The sequence below is a fragment of the Thamnophis elegans genome, chromosome 5, assembly GCF_009769535.1.
Source record: "Thamnophis elegans isolate rThaEle1 chromosome 5, rThaEle1.pri, whole genome shotgun sequence".
Classification (NCBI taxonomy): domain Eukaryota; kingdom Metazoa; phylum Chordata; class Lepidosauria; order Squamata; family Colubridae; genus Thamnophis; species Thamnophis elegans.
The window spans coordinates 44,070,237-44,087,095 of record NC_045545.1 but is presented as its reverse complement, the minus strand read 5'-3'; the positions used below and the strand labels follow the sequence as shown (position 1 = coordinate 44,087,095).

At 43.8% G+C, this 16,859-nt stretch overlaps 1 protein-coding gene across 1 annotated transcript in view; it reads left to right on the top strand.

Annotated features, from left to right (window-relative positions):
* Positions 1–16,859, top strand: part of SZT2 (SZT2 subunit of KICSTOR complex) — a 95,031-nt gene that overhangs the window by 25,632 nt on the left and 52,540 nt on the right. The window contains 13 exon segments of the mRNA XM_032217362.1: positions 5,335–5,470; positions 6,804–6,932; positions 8,597–8,801; positions 9,121–9,233; positions 9,504–9,729; positions 13,393–13,546; positions 13,645–13,737; positions 13,876–13,957; positions 14,680–14,958; positions 15,153–15,288; positions 15,373–15,489; positions 15,581–15,644; positions 15,842–16,027. Coding sequence (XP_032073253.1) covers positions 5,335–5,470; positions 6,804–6,932; positions 8,597–8,801; positions 9,121–9,233; positions 9,504–9,729; positions 13,393–13,546; positions 13,645–13,737; positions 13,876–13,957; positions 14,680–14,958; positions 15,153–15,288; positions 15,373–15,489; positions 15,581–15,644; positions 15,842–16,027 — 1,920 coding nt within the window.

The following is a 16,859-nucleotide window of genomic DNA, read 5'->3' as shown; positions in this document are numbered from 1 at the left end:
CCGGATGAGGGGACCTCTGGGGGAGTCTCCCCTGTTTCCAGGGGAGATCCCCAGCAAGGAGGGACAAAGCCAGGGCCCCCAAGAAGGCGGCCCCTAGGAAGGAGGCCAGGATGACCAGGACCTCGGCCAGAAGATTCAGAGCTACCATCAGCCCTTCCCCCTCCAGGTCCCGATCCCCCCACAGGCCTCCAGTCCGGGATGAGGCCCGGGCAGCATCCCCTGGTTCCCCAAGGGGCTCAGGTAGAGGGCACAGTTCCCTATCACCCCCCCCTTTCGCCTGCACCTCCAGCGGAGTCAAGGGCGGATCCATTTGGGCGCAGGGCTCCCAGTCCAGCCAGGCCTCAGTTGGCTCCTCTATCCCCTGAACCCAGGGAATATTCCCAGCCTCCAGAGCTCCAGCCTGCCTTACCTGAACTCACCAATAGCTTTCAGGACATGCTAGCTAGGTCTTAGCCCAAGTAATGGCCTCTGGGTTAAACCAGCAGCTTCAGAGCTCCAGGAGCAGGGCCCTCCAGGAGCCTTCCAGGGGCCATCAGGAGCGCCCCAGCACCTTGGCTGCCAGAGAAGCCAGGTCTCCCTCCCCCTCATTGCTAGCGAGGCTTCCGATTTGGAGGAGGGAGAGTTGAAGGAGGTGGGGTTCTCTGAGGATGAAGAGCCCCAGGCAGAGGACGAATCCACCGTCGCGGGCCTTTTCCCCCGCTCCTTATTTAGTTCCTTGCTCCACAAGGCCAGTGCCACAGCAGATCTAGACCCCCCCACAGATCCTAAGCCTGTGGCTGAAACGACTGGCGCTAGTAAGAGTAAAAAGAAGAAGGGGCCATTCCATAGACCTCCTGTGGCTAAGGAGGAGATTCCCACGCCAGAGATGCTTCTAGAGGTGCTCAAGTCCCAGTGGGTGAAGCCAGGGTCCTTTCCCACTCCAGGGGGAAATGAGAGGAAATTCTATAACCTTAACCAGACCTTTGCTCAAGCTCTCCAGGAACCTGAGGTGGACAATCCGATGGCCACCCTAGCCTCAGCGTCAGCAGTAATTACAGGAGACACCACCAGCTGCCTCAAGGCAGAGGACAAGAAGGCAGACATCATGCTGCGCAAGATGTTCCAGGCTGTAACTTGGGCCATTAGGGCGGCCGCTTCGGCTTCTTTTTTCAACAGGTCCACGGTGCTGTGGTTGCAGCAGCTGAGGGACAGGACTCCGGCCTCAGAGGTTCGTTTGCTGCAGGACATCTCCAAGATCCTGGCTGTCACGCAGTTCTCGGCGGACGCCACTCTGGACGCAGTTAAGTATGCGTCCCGGGCAATGTCATCCTCAGTGGCGTCCAGGCGCCTGCTGTGGTTACGCCACTGGCAGGCAGAGTCTCGGATGAAGTGGCACCTAACGGGAGCAGACTACACCGGTGAGAAGCTGTTTGGAACTGCGCTGGATCCTATCCTGGTGGAGGATAAGAACAAGCGGAAGGTCTTTCCAACGACCACCAGATGCTCAGACTTCTGACATGCGCCATATCCCAGGAGAACCTCGTACAGGCCACCTGACGTGGAGAACCAGAACCAGAGGTACCAGAACCCCAGGTTCCACAGGCAGGGGGATAGGCAATTCCATAGAGACAGGTTCAGAGGCCAGCAGCAAGGCAAGCGGCCCTTTCGAGGAGGAGGCGGTCACCCCTTCCGCAGATTCAAGTGATCCGACCCCGGATCACCCTATTGGCGGTCGCCTCTCCCTTTTCGCAGATGCTTGGGAACGTGTCACCTCGGATGAGTGGGTCCTCCAGACTGTAAGGCTCGGGCTGCAGCTGGAGTTCCGCTCTCTCCCCCCTAGTAGGTTCCGCACCTTTGCCTTCTCCACAGACCCGACCAAACGGGCCCTTAAGGCCAAGGCCATCAAGCATCTGCTAGACATCAGGGCCATTGAAAGGGTCCCAGAGGGGGAGAAGGGCTCCGGCTTCTATTCAAACCTCTTCCTAGTCCCCAAGAGTTCAGGGGGGTGGAGAGCCATCCTGGATCTTAAACTCCTCAATTCCAGGGTGGTCTACCGCAAGTTTAAAATGGCCTCCTTAAAGTCCATCTTGGAGGGCATCTGTCCGGGCGATTTCCTAGCCTCTATTGATTTCACAGAGGCATACCTGCACATCAGAATCGCCCCGGAACACCGCAAATTCCTTAGATTTTCCCACGAGGGCAACCACTTTCAATACAGGGCTCTCCCCTTTGGGCTGGCCTCAGCCCCCAGGACATTCACCAAGGTGCTAGCTGCAGCCGCAGGCCACCTGCGCTCCCTCCCAGTCCGTTTGTTCTGTTATTTAGACGACATCCTCGTCCTAGCTAGGTCTCCAAGTCTGCCAAACAGGACTTGGGAACCACCATTGACACCCTCAGGGCCCTGGGATTCTCCATTAATCTGGAGAAGAGCCACCTGGTCCCATCCACAAGGCTCCAGCACCTAGGTTCCATTATAGATTCAGTGGCTGGGGAGGTCTTCCTGTCCCAAGATCGAAAGGACAGCATTGTTAAAATGGTCCATGAAACTTGCAAGCTACGCTCTGTCCCTGTAGTTCTTCTTTCCAGGTCCTGGGGAAATTCATCTCGTGCATAGGGATCGTGCCGTGGGCTCGACTACACGCCAGGGAGCTCCAGTGGTTCCTACTCCCTCACCAGAGAGCCGGGACGAGCGACGCCAGCTTCAAGATTCGGGTGTCACCCCAGGTCCTGCTATTGTTTCGTTGGTGGCTGTCCCCAGCCTTGAGCAGGGGATTCCTCTTCAGGGAACCGGCAAGAAGGATCCTCACCACAGACACAAGTCTCTTCGGCTGGGGGGCCCACCTGGAGAACCAGATTGCCCAGGGTCGCTGGACTCCAACAGACCTGCGCAACAACATCAACTGTTTGGAGCTCAGGGCCATCCACCTGGTCCTTCATCACTTCAGGAACACGGTGACCGGGCATCACGTCCTAGTCCTGATGGACAACGTGGCAGCCAAGGCCCATGTGAACAGACAGGGCAGCACTCATTCTAAGGCCCTTCACGGGCAGAGAGACACCTGCAATCCATCAGAGCAGAGCACATCTCCGGAACAGAGAACCAACAGGCAGATTGGCTCAGCAGGGAAACAATCGACAACGGGGAGTGGCAGCTCCACCCCGACGGTGGACCTCTTTGTGACCCCACAGAACGCCCAGCTGCCGGAATTCATATCGAGGTTCCCGACCAAGGGAGCCATGGACACAGACGCCCTTCGATGCAGATGGCCACCAGGTCTTCTCTACGCCTTTCCTCCCCTTCCTCTCATCTCCGGGGTCCTGAGGAGGGTGGTGGCAGAGGGAGCAGAGGTGATCCTGGTGGCTCCCTTCTGGCCTCGCTGCCCCTGGCTGGCAGACTGAGTGGATCTATCCGCAGCTCCTCACTGGAGGATCCCAGCGGGGGAGGTGTCCCTGCACCAGGGGTCCCTGGAGCATCCGGATCCGGAGTGGCTTCATCTGACCGTCTGGCGATTGAGCAGGAACAACTGAGGGAGGCCCATTTTTCCGAGAGCGTCATCAGGACAGTGGAGGCATCCAGGAGACAGTCCACCACTTGCATCTACAACGTCTCCTGGGTGGCCTTCGCGGACTGGTGCCGAGCTCTAAGGTCTCTGCCCAGCTTCGGCCTCTGTCCCACAGGTTCTGGATTTCCTCCAGGAGGGACACGAGAAGGGTCTGGCCACCAGCACCCTTAGAAGACAGGTCTCCGCCCACTCTATGGTTCTGGGGGGGGGTGAACGCTCCCCCCTTGTCCCAACATCCGGTACTAAAGCGTTTCCTCAAGGGGGCGGCAAATCTGAAACCCTCAGTGGTCCATCGATTCCCCACCTGGGACCTACCCACGGTCCTCTAGGCCTTGACAAAGGCATCGTTTGAACCATTGAGGGAGGTTTCCCTTCAGTTTCTGACCCTTAAGGTCGTTTTCCTGGTTGCCATCACCTCAGCCAGGAGAGTGTCTGAGATCAATGCTCTCTCCAGCAGGGTGGATCTCTGCACCTTTCTAGAGAGCCGGGTCATCCTCAGACTGGACCCCGCGTTCATGCCCAAGGTCAACTCCCCGTTTCACAGGGCCTTAGAGATAGTTCTGCCGGATTTCTGTCCCCAACTCTCCAGGGAGAGGGAGAGATCCTGGCACAAATTGGACGTCAGAAGAGCCTTGCGCATATACCTGAAGCGCACGGCTCTCTTTAAGCGTTCGGAGGCCCTCTTTGTGTCCTACCAGCCATCCACCCGGGGGGCCAAGGTCTCTCCGGCCACCATCAGCAGGTGGATTAGAGCGGCCATTTCTCAGGCCTACAGAGCACGGGGACTCCAGGTCCCAGAGGGCATCACAGCGCACTCCACCAGAAGTGCGGCCACCTCAGCAGCCTGGTCCACCCAAGCACCCATAGAGGAGATCTGCCAGGCTGCCGCCTGGTCTTCTCCCTCGCCTTTCATTAGGCATTACCGGCTAGACGCCTCCGCCTCCGCGGAGGCTGCCTTTGGCAGGAGGGTATTGCAGGGAGTCCTGGACTCTCCGGGGGGCTCAGGCCCATCTAATCCCTCCCAGGACATCTAGCTTTGGTATGTCCCATTGGTTACTCCTCCCACACCTTCACTTCGGAAACTGGCAGTTGGACTTACCTGCACTGCATGTTTAGAAGAAAGGTGTGGGAGGAGTCACTCCCCCCCCCCGATGTAGGGTGCCCAGCGCCTAGGGGGCCTGAGTGAGTTCCAGGGTCAAGCCATAGCAGATAGGAAGGATGTGTGTTGTGCTGTTCTTGTCTGTCCTTCCTTTCAGGTGCTCTGCTACGATCCATCGGTTAATCTCGGGAGGTCAGAGGAGGACCGTAGGCGTGGCCTCAAAAGATTACCTCAGTCTCCTAGGCAAGAGGGCTGGGTTAATACCCATTGGTTACTCCTCCCACACCTTTCTTCTAAACATGCAGTTCAGGTAAGTCCAACTGCCGTTCTCTCTTTCCCTCTCCCTCTATCTACCTACCTACTCTCTCTCCCTACCTACCTACTGTATTTCTCTCTCTCCCCCTCTATCTACCTACCTACTTTTTTGTTTAATTTGCCTCTTCAAAACCTTAGTGCGTCTTAAACTCCGGCACGTCTTATGCTCCAAAAAATACGGTAATTATGAGACACATTTAAATGTTTAATTCAGCATCTGGAGAGCCACAAGTTTCTCACTCATGGGCGTTAAGGTCTAAATGACTAAATGATAGGAGCTATTAGCTTCTGGTACCAAAAAATAACCCTACAGTTTGCTTCCTTACTAGGATGGAGAAAGAAAACTATGCCATAATCCAATTATGTTTCCTCTTTCAGACCCCAGACTCCAATATAAAGGAGTCAAAAAATATCTCACCAACATCTGTTGCACACTTTCCCCAATGGAGATGTTATGCCAAGCTGGTAAATCCACAGCATCTTTTCCTTACCTTCTTGCCAGCTATGTTCTCAGGTAAAGGATTCTGTTTTTAAAGCTATCTAGGGAACGCAAGAGAAGTTTGGCGTTGGTTCTTCAGTTGTAAAGAAATGAGATAGGAATTTGCCTGTATATTGTAGCGAATGATGTGAATAGAATTTAAGCTTGCAAGATCTACTTTGCTTTTTAATTATAAGCCTAAAATGTTTCAGGTACAAAGGATGTTCTTTTTATTAAAAAAAATTGGGGCTAGATAACTTTATTTTTAAATAAATTTGGTTCATAGAGCTCAGCAATAACAGTCCATTCCTTATCTTTTCACTTCATTTCAGCAATGGAGTTAGGTTTGATAGCAGAAATTAAATAAAGGGGAGGGCATGTAATTTTTTTTTGGTTAATTCAGATTACACATATGTAAGTGCATGTGTGTTATACATTTGCTGTCCTACTGTGCTATATAGTCTCTATTAAAAAAAGGGTATGTTAATCAAAGCTAATCCTGCATTCGTACAAATAATGCAACCTGTGTTGCTGAATTTACTTTGTGTTTCAAACATTCCCTTTTCTTAGTGGAATGTTCATGTTTTTTAAAGATGAGTTCAGTGGCTTGCCAATTTGATTTACCCTCAGAAAGTGTTTATATATGATATCTTGCAATATAAGTTACAATATAAACTGAATCCATTATTCTGCCTAACAAATGAGTAATGATATGTGAAAAGCATATGTATGTATGTATGTATGTATGTATGTATGTATGTATGTATGTATGTATATATATATGTAGGTCTCTAGTTGTTCGGGTTTTCTCCCGCGTAGAATTGGAGATGTCTTGGCGACGTTTCGACGAAGTCACATTCGTCATCTTCAGGCTGCTGCTGACTACTTCAGGTTTGGTGTTTCCAGGAGTAGTGGAGTAGTGAAGCCTGAAGATGACGAATGTGACTTCGTCGAAACGTCGCCAAGACATCTCCAATTCTACGCGGGAGAAAACCCGAACAACTAGAGACCTACATACTAACACCCGCGAAAACCTCAGAAAACGTATATATATATATATATATATACACATGCACATTACACATAGACATACACATACATACATACATACACACACCAATTGCCAAACAATTATAAGTTTAAATAATATGCCAATTAAAAGCCTCCCCAGAAAAGTATCAGAGTTACTCCTTTCCCACTGATAGTCCTATGGGGGGAAAAGGACTTTCTTATGGCTAACATTTCCTAGCTGCCTAAGAATGACGTTCATTTCATCCATTTCTGGTGGCAAAGACAAAACATCAGTTACTGGTATATCTCATGGATGTATTTTGGTATTGCAATCCTTAATAATTATTTTGTTTTGCAGATGTACAGAGATTGATGGCTTCTGGACCAGACCAAACCTCAAAAGAGACAGGCCTTACATTGGCCCAAGAAGCACAAGAGTTGAAGCCTATGGCCTTGCTTCCAGCTGTCAGCATAACACCGGCTGATGGTATCAACCTTCTTTGTCTTGTTTGGCTGTGCTGTAAATGCTAGTTTGGGAATGTTGAGTGGAGAAAGCGCATTAAATATTATTAGACTATATACTAGAGCCTAGTGTAGCTATTTATATGAGCTTGGAGCCTCACTCTTCATGTCCTGGAATCTAGTCATACAGACACTAGCTGCCATGGGGCAAACAATAGTAGACCATCAAAGGCAGAAAAAAATCAGACAGAGCAAGGGCATGGTGCCATTTTGAGAAAGCTGAACTTAGACCAGATCATTTTGAAGCAGGGAAAGATGCTTAATTAAGCATCTCTGGCTATCATACTTTTGACGCCTTGGGCTTATTTGTCTAAGGTCAATTTAGGCATGAACTTCCAGTTACTGATCTGAAGTGACCAGTTATTTATTTCTCTTATATAATGAGCCATACATGAATGTATACATTTATAAGCAGCTCAGGGAAGAGGAATAGTCTTCAGAGTTCTCTCTTCTTCCCTTCTGTAGGAGAAACAGCAACAAATCAGCCTTCTTCCATTCCTCAGAGGAACTGGAAGCAGAATTGATGGTCCTCTACAGTTCTCGGTCATTTGCCATAGAAACGATATATTTCTGACCAAGAATGATGATGGATTTTATCTATTTAACTCACATAATCTCATGTGCTTTAATAGCAAAGACCTTTGTTGTCACCTTTTCATAGTAAGCCAGAATAAATCTTTGTGGTAGTTTAGCATACTATTCTCTACTGTTGCCCAAGAGGCATGGCATATGAAGAGTGCTTCCTGCTACAAGGGGTAGTTTTTTTCTAGCGCTATACAGCACTCACCAGCAATAGTTACCTTATGGAGGTGAATTTAACTTCCAGGTAATTGTAGATACTAGTACTCAGTGATGGGATTCAGCCAGTTCGCACCCCTTCGGTAGAACTGGTTGTTAAGTTTCTGAGCAGTTTGGTGAACTGGTTGTGGAAGAAATTGTTGGCAGAGAACCAGTTGTTAAATTATTTGAATCCCACCACTGCTAGTACTCATTTGGGCACCTATTTAACTAATGAGTATAAATTAAGCAATAAACTTATAAAAGGAAATCTGCCTGAGACCAAACCATGCTTGGCACATTTTCCACCTTCTTTCATCCATATGCTTAGTTGACAATCAGACCAAGTATAAATTAAAGATTCAGCCTTCTCTTTGACACTTCACATGATGAAGAGCAGATAAGTTGCTTAATATCAAGTCCAATGTTTTGTCAGTTTAGGTCTTTATTGGTTGACTAGAAGTAGATCTCTCTGGTCATAGACGTTTTCTCTATCACTTCTTTGATCTTCTCTGGAATAGAATAGTCCGAGGTTTGACCTCGGGCCTTATGCTTGGAAAGCCTATGCTCTGCTACTCCTGGTGCTTTACAGTGGATAACAGATGTTGAATGTTGGGCAGGATAAAGAGATTGTATGGCTGCCATATCTGATCACAGTTAGAAAGTGACCATCACCCCTTAATATTAAATATACATGACTGCCATGTTGCTCTGAATGCCTTAGGTTCAATGTGAGTTGTATCCAGATTAAAGCAAGAACACTTTTCATTTGTATTTTAAACCATTGCTAAAATGGTTTTTAAACCATTTGTATTTTAATTGTTTCATCCCCAAGATATGTTTAATTTGCAGAAACTGACCAAACTATAGGAGATCTAGATGTTGGATGCAAAAAAGAAGGACGCATCTCCTTCGGCCGCCAAGCATCTCAGCCTGACCTGAGTGAGAACTGCCGAGTTCGCTGTCCTGTCTTTGTCTACAGTTGCTCCTTGGAGGTGCTACGGGAGCAGATGATAAATTCTAGGACAGAGAAATCTATACAGGATATCTTTTTCAGGTGAGGAAACATGCAAGAAATTCAGTAACATCTGTATATGTAGAAGGTAGATCTTGGACTGAGGTAAAGAATGATGTAATCGGGACTCACTATTCTAACAGTTGACAGAAAAGCATGTATAAAACTATGTACGGTTAACTGAGTGTTTGTGTTGAAGTCAGGACCATTAAAACATGAATACAATATCTGGAGATCAATCTAACTCCAGATGTTGTATTCATGTTTTAATGGTCCTAGCTGCAACACAAGCACTCGGTAAACATTTGGGGCCTCCTTTAGATGATGAATTTCTTAGGCTTATTGGGTACTTTTTTTCCAGAAGCCAGTCTGTGGAGCGCCCCACTAGTGCTCCTTGGCTAGATTCCAAGCACAAGGAAGTGGTGAGTTACTGCACTTTGCTACAGGAACATTCTCACCAGTGCTATGTGAAAGGTAAGGGACAGAATTACCCTGCTTGGGAGTGATGAGGTTGGAAAAAGTGGGACGTTGCACTTTATGTAACAAAGTCACCTTACGTTAGTCCTAGGCGTAACCTAGTTCCTGGGGTACCATATTATTATAACAAATCTATGCTCCAGTAAGCCTCAGATAGTAACCCTGGGATGCCTTCTCTTTAATGTTTGCCCTTCCTGTTGCTTGGTTGAAAAACTATCAGAGGCACATTTGCATGGACATTTAATATTTATGTTCCTCGTTTGACAGGACTATTTCGGAGTCTTCAGCAAGGTCACAACATTAGCTCTCCTGATCTGCTAATAGCCATGGATTATTGTGAGGAACTTCTGCAGGAGATCGATATCACTCGCTTCCTGCTGACATTATGTAATCATGTGCGCTCCTTCTGTGAGCGCCACCAGCAGCAACTGTTTGTCAGCCTAGAAAGAAATCAAGCATCCAAACCACGTGGTATACTAACTTCAGTTTCCAGGTAGAATTAACGTTTGATATAAAGAAAACAAAACCCAAAAGGAATTGCTTGTAGTCTTGTACTTATAACCCAGGGTAATTATTTTTAGCATGTTGGTTCTGTGACTTTTCAGGATTTACATAAGGAAAAAGAAGGTATAAAATATATAAGAATAACAATACTGAAAATGTAGTAGAAATTTGCAAATCTTCACATAATAATGAAATTATCTTTTTTTTAAAAAAGTTTGGAGGGGCTTTTCACTGGAATTTTATCACTTATGACAAAATGATTAAAGGAAAAGGAAAAAATTTAGAATCAGATAGAAACATAAATATGTCTCTTTCAGTTGTACATGATAAACAGGGACCTCCTGTTAAATTAAATATTGCTTTGCCACTGTCTTCTCGGGTTTTTGAAATGATCAACAGTCTTATCTCCTGTTTCCCTTTGGGCAACCCCAAAGTCAGAAGAAAGTAAGAGAAATAGGGGGGAAAAAGAGGTGAGAAGTAGAAGATGGAATTAGTTTTTGCAAGTTGAGGAAGTAATCCAGTTGTTAAATCATAGTTCCAAAAATGAAACGTAGAAGCTCAGAGATAAATATAAATAATCTGGACTTAGTAACAAAGTCCAATATCTAAAAGCACCAAAATGCCCTTACCTTGGAAATAATCAGGAAAACAATTTCAAGAATTACTGTTGACTTCATTTTGTAGTGTTAAATTGGATTGTTGGTATGATTCATTGGCTGACTTGCTAGCTTTCAAGGTTAGTTGATTTAGTCTTTTGTGGCAGAGACAGTAAAGGGTAATATGACACATATGTTATCACATAAGCTTTTATAAGTGAAAAGGGTTTGAAAGCAATGTGATGTTTTTGTTTGTCTTGAAGACCCAGAAGGCTCTTTGTTTCACTTATAATAACATAGTGATTGTTTATCTGATATATTTTTGTAATTTCTTTGTTCAAACAGTAGATTTGTATCCCCCCCTCAAACCTCTTAGCAACTTTATCTTATGCTCCCCCCTTTCATATTTTGTAATTTTTTGCCTATAGAAAATTTGGTGTGCTAAAAAAGTTAACAAGGCAGGTTAAGCTCATGAGGAAATATGGGGCTTAACACAAAAACTAGCAAAGGACAGAATTTTAAAGCATTATATTGCTTACAGAAATAGCATCAATGCATAGATTTTACTCTAATATTTGAATGATATCAATTTATAATTTGGACATTTTTATGTGGAAGTCTGTATTTTCAAATTTCCAAGGGTAAAAGTTATTCAGAGCTTTGTGGAAGATAATTATTTCTTTAATTGAAACCTCATCTTTCTTTATTAGGAAAAATTGTTTCATTGCTACATTGTTAATTATGGTTTAGCACAGTGTGCAGAGCAGAGTCCATGTACTTTTCACATTTCTCTTCTTTATGGTGCCAAGAAGAAGAATATTCCAGAAGTGAATTTCCCTTTAGCAGATCTGTAAATCTATGTTGATAAACAAGCCAGAAATAAACACCGTTATGCTGTTTTATTTAACAAGCTAGAGTTTGACCAAACAAAACTAAATGTTTGATTATTCCTCCTCTGAATTCTGGAATATGGAAAATGCATGAGCCCAGGTTTTGCACAGACTGGTTTCTAGGCATCATAAAATAGGTTTTGATTTAGCGTTATATGCAAATATGGTTTCAAATTATCTTAGAAAAATATAGTAAGTTTTATTTATTAGATTTTTATCCCACCTTTATTCCTTATAGGTAACTCAAGGAGGTGGATATACTTAATACTCCTTACTCCTCCAACTTTCCGTACAAAAGCAACCCTGTGCGGTGGGTGGGCTGAGAGAGAGTGACTGGCCCAAAGTCTCCTATCCAGCTTTCATGCCTGAACTGCACCTTTGAGGGTTTTTTAAATGATTGAAGATTATGGATGTGACATGTTGCGGATAAATCAAACTTTCTGGGACAAAACTTTATTTTATGAGAAATAAAAGGAAGTGCCTCTGTCATTTATAATTTCTGATCAGAAATTTCTGGATGTCATGCCTTTTATCAACAAAGCAGAGAAATAGATTTCATATAAATTGAGCTACTAAAATTCAAATTTCATTACCAGTGATAACTTTCTAGGCCTTTTAGAAAGATTCTAGAAATACCTCTTTGGTCATGGGAATATATATATTAATTTTAGTTTCATTATTTTATACCTATGATTTATTTGATTAATACCTGCATGGATGGACCGCCTAAGGTTCAAGTCTTGTGCTAAGCTTTCATGTGATCTGCTTGTTTATGGCTTAAGAGAACCAAATTAAGATTAAGAAGATTTGAATTTGAATTTGGTTTGTATTAAAGTAAGCAAATAATTTACCATGTGTTTGACTGACAGATAGCTGTGTCAGCATAGCATGTGCTTTTTCTATCTTTAAATCTTAATAGCTGATAGAGCAACACATGCAACTGTAGTAGAGATTTTTTTTCTAATTATGGATTCCCAATCTCTATTATTTATGACAATTTATTTGCTACTATATTTGAGATACAGTATAAGGAATATAGAGCTAGAAGCAATATCACAATATTATGGCTGGAATGTTCTTTTACTGACTTCAAAGAGGCAGTTGTCTCACATAATAAATGATATTTTCAGGGCTACAGTTAAGATTACAGTTTCCTAAGTTACTACAAGCAAGTTCTGGGTTAGAGAATTATTACAAATAGATCATGAAACCATTAAAATACTGAAAATTAGAACAAATTAATGAGGAATAGAAAAAAATATAACATTTCTGTAGAGAGAAAGATGAACTGTCAATTAAGGATTCTTGAAAACATATGTGAAGAAAAATGGCTTTGTCTGAATAGGAAAGAAGTAAAAATAAAATAAAAATCTGTGGGTATTTTTATACTGTTTATACAAATAGCAGCATTTGCATACTGCTACTATTATTTCAGAATAATAGCACTGTACAACTGTAATTGCCATTACTACCCACATTGCTGCATTCTGGACCAATTAGAGCTTCCACATTGTATTGAACGGCAACCCAATGTAGAAAATATTGTCAAAATCTAACCAGGAAGTAATTAAAGCATAAGTGCCTCTTCCAGCAAAATTAGAATAGAATAGAATAACAGAGTTGGAAGATCTTGGAGGTATTCTAGTCCAATTTCCTGCCTAGACAGGAAACCCTATACCTTTTCAGACAAATGGTTATCCAACATCTTAAAAACTCCAGTGTTGGAGCATTCACAACTTCTGGAGGCAAGTTGTTCTAATTGTTCTGTGAGGAAATTTCTCCTTAGTCCTAAGTTGCTTCTCTCCTTGGCTAGTTTACACCCATTGCTTCTTGTTCTGCCCTCAGGTGCTTTGGAGAATAGTTTGACTCCCTCTTCTTTGTGGCAATCCCTGAGATATTGGAACACTGATATCATGTGTCCCCTAGTCCTTCTTTTCATTAAACTAGACATCCCCAGTTCCTGCAACCGTTCTTCAAATGTTTTAGCCTCCAGTCCCCTCCAGTTCCCCCAGGGAAAAATTGTTTCCCTTAAAGCAATCCTGTAAGCCTCTGTGGGTATACTGTTATGTCTAACTTCTAAGAAAAATTATGCTGGGGGAATGGTTCTTGAGAAGGGGTACATAAACATGCTGGTGACCGGGTTTGTTCTTCTGAACCCTGCCATAGTGCTGAAACAGAGGATTTCAGTGAAGCAGATTCCCACGGCTCTGCCTGTCCTTCCCAAGAGCCCCACCAGAGCTGTGACTCAGAATTCCCTCTCTCGCTACTAGACAGCAAGCAACCTTGCCAAGTGCAACCTGATTTACAAGGGATCATCCAGGTAAGCAGAAGGCTGGTTCATTTTGAGTTAGGTAATATTTTAAAGCTTTTTTAAAAGTTGAGATTGCTACCTTTATTGCTTTTTTCTTTTCCACCCAGGAGAAATTCTTGGAAATTAGCAGCTTATATTTTAAGCCAGTGCCATCTAACCCCCATTACTATTTCTATTGCCCGCCTTCCACCAAAAAAGAGGTAGGAACATACGTTTATAGCTTTGTCATCATCCCCTATTCTGAGAGAACCCTGTGAAAGGACTTGAACTTGAAAGAAGAATTCAGCACAAAATCCTTGGATATGTTACATGGACATAATTTTTTTTAAAAAAATTAGGAGGAGGTTTCACGGGACCACCAAGACCGAAAAGGCAGTGAAGAGGTGGAGAGTTCAGAAAATGATCTGGCAACTGATGAAGGTAATAAACTTTTCTGTACTTACAGCACCTAGGGAGCAACACATTCCCTGCCCTTATCTTAAAGATTGGAGCTCAGGTAAGAGAACTCCTGTTACTCTGAAGCAATTATTTGTGTGTATCCATAGACTTGCAGAGGTGCTTTTGATGAGTCCAGAGAGCAAATGTCAGTCATAACTGATTTTCTAGGACACATGCTCTCCATAAAGAGTCCTGTACACATCTGGCCACATACCTCCAAGTTTATAAGAAAACTAAAAGTTGTGCTTGAGCCAATGTAATATGAAGTGGGCAAAATAGTACAGAGAGGATAGTTTTGCAGAGGGGAAACAAATCTTAGCCTATATGGCCAACTGTACTGTATTACACTGCAAACAAATGCAAACAGCATCTTAATCTCCGTTGTAACAGAATTACATGCCATTCACTGATTGGCCAACCATACAGACACTGCTGGACCATTATTTAATCAATCACTGTAATGATTTTAGTTCATATTCACGTACAACTTTATATATTTGTTATAAATTACCATTGTGTACTTTGGCATGTGGCTGTTAGTGCTATCCTTTTTATCCAAAGCCAATTTACCTAAACGATAACTATTTATTTAATCCGTTTAAGCTACACTTTTAAAAGAGGACTGATCCAGTTTTATAGAAGAAATCCCTTTTGGTACTTTGACAACTTCTTTTGAAATTGATCAATGATTTCTTTTTAAATAGGGAACACATCCAGCTATGTCATTGGCACTGAGAGTGACCCAGAACTGGAGGTAGAATATCGGGAGCGCTTGGACCAAGAATTTTTAGAAGCCGGCTCCTTGTCAGACTCCAACACTGTTAACCAGGATGATGACTCCTTCAGTGTCCTGGGAGACTCCCTGGCAGAACAGGAACTGCTGGAGCAAGACATGCCTCCCCTCTTTATGCACTTGACCTGTTCCGTAAAGCTACGCAGCCAGCACTGTTCCATGCCTGTTCGCTCGCTGCCCACCTGCCTAGGTGAATTTAAATGAACAAGATGAAGGTTTGGGGTGGGAATGATGGAACGCTAGTATGGGAGACATTGCATATGGCCAGATAGAAACTCCCAAAGGAAATGTGGATTGATGGAGTCCTATGACTGAGCTCCCTGAGCATTTGGCAAAGAAGCATAAAGAGGGGTCTCTGTGAGTAATATCTGCTGCTTTCTATAGGAGATGTGCTGGGCAGCCTTGAAAGCTCTAAGGCACTTCACACAATTGACCTTTCTGACCTTTGTGTGACCCTGGATATTTTTGTCCTGACTGTCCCTCTGGAGATCGAAATGGTGAACGATTTACATCACAATAGGTGGGAACTCATGATTATCAAAGGGCTGGGGAGTTTTGAAACCTGGAAGAAAAAGCTCAGACATTATTTCCTCTCTTTCCACAGATACACCTCTGAGAGCAGCGTCTCCTTCACCCGTTCCCCAGGACAGCCCTCTTCTTTCCGTTCAGATGATGAGCTTATGCACACCTTGGACAGAATGCCATCATCCTCCACTGATTGGTATTAATTTTTTTCTATCAAATGTCTGTGCCGGGATGTATGAATTGGAGACTCTTAGATTCAAAATGTGCATTCCCATCTTATTTTCAAGGCATCCAGCGCTCTCCAACCTTCCTGCAGTGCACAGGCAAGCTGTTGAAGCCACAATGACAGAAGTGAGTCTATCCGCCCCTGGGATTGGAGCAGCTAGAAACTTTGGGCACTATCCTTGTTCCTCTGCCTTCCTCTGCTCTTCTGTACTAGAGCATGGCCTGGCTATGAACCATTCTTGGTAGGAATGCAGTTGCTAGAAACAGACAGAAACAGCGAGTATTCCATTCCATGATCTGGACTTTCCTCTCTCCTTTCTCAGATCCGTTGGCTCCTGGATGACGAGATTGTGTCAGCATTGCGTTACTCACAGCCTGTGACTGCTAGCATTTTGAGTCAAGCAGCTTCTCACATCTACAATTCCCAGGGCCGCCCAAGCTGCCATTGTGAGGTGGTCCCTCTGCAATTTGTATTTGGACCTGAGAATTCTCTGGAAAGGTTTCGTGAGGTAAGCAGGATTCTATCCCTTTGCCTTTTTATAGTTTTTTGGATAGATTTTGTGTGATTTTTTTATAGTCCACAATCTCTAAATAATAATTGGACATTCCTAAGGCTCTGTGATTGCACATAGTCCCTAAAAGCCTGAGCTATGATCCCAAGAAACCTCCAAAATGTTCACCAGTAAATGGTGCACAGTATCCAGATCTGAAGCAAAAAGGGGCATTTGAATCCACTTGCAGTTCCTTCTGTCTGCCTGGTGACTGCTGCTAGGAGAAACCTTTCCTTTTCCCGGGCATGCATAATAGTTGCACGTGTTCAGGAAAGTAATCACGTGTATACAACAGAAGAGAATAAAGATGAAATACATGGCAGACAGGAGTATTTTATTTTAATTAATTATCAATTGAATTAAGTCAAATTTAGGGACTTTAGGTCTTATTTATTTCTTTATCCCAGCTCTGCTTATTTTTGAAGTAGGCATTTGAGTGCCAAATTTTAAATGTAACCTTTGGTCTGGAAAAGTTGTACATCTCTGCCTTGGATGTTAAACCAGACCATGGTTGTCATTTCACAATAAAAAAAAAATTCAACAGTACATATTGCAACTATAAGAAATAATACAATGAAACATCCCGGAGCTAAATTAAAATTACTGAGTAATAAAAATAAAACAAAAACATAAATAAAATAATAAATAAAAAATGAAACAACTTATCTGCAATAAATTTTTAAAACCCTGATGGCACTACTTCATTGAAAGAATCTGTAAAATAGATATGTTTTATTAACTTAAAAGAACCAACAAAATGGAGCATGGATTTCCAGAAGAACGCTGTTCC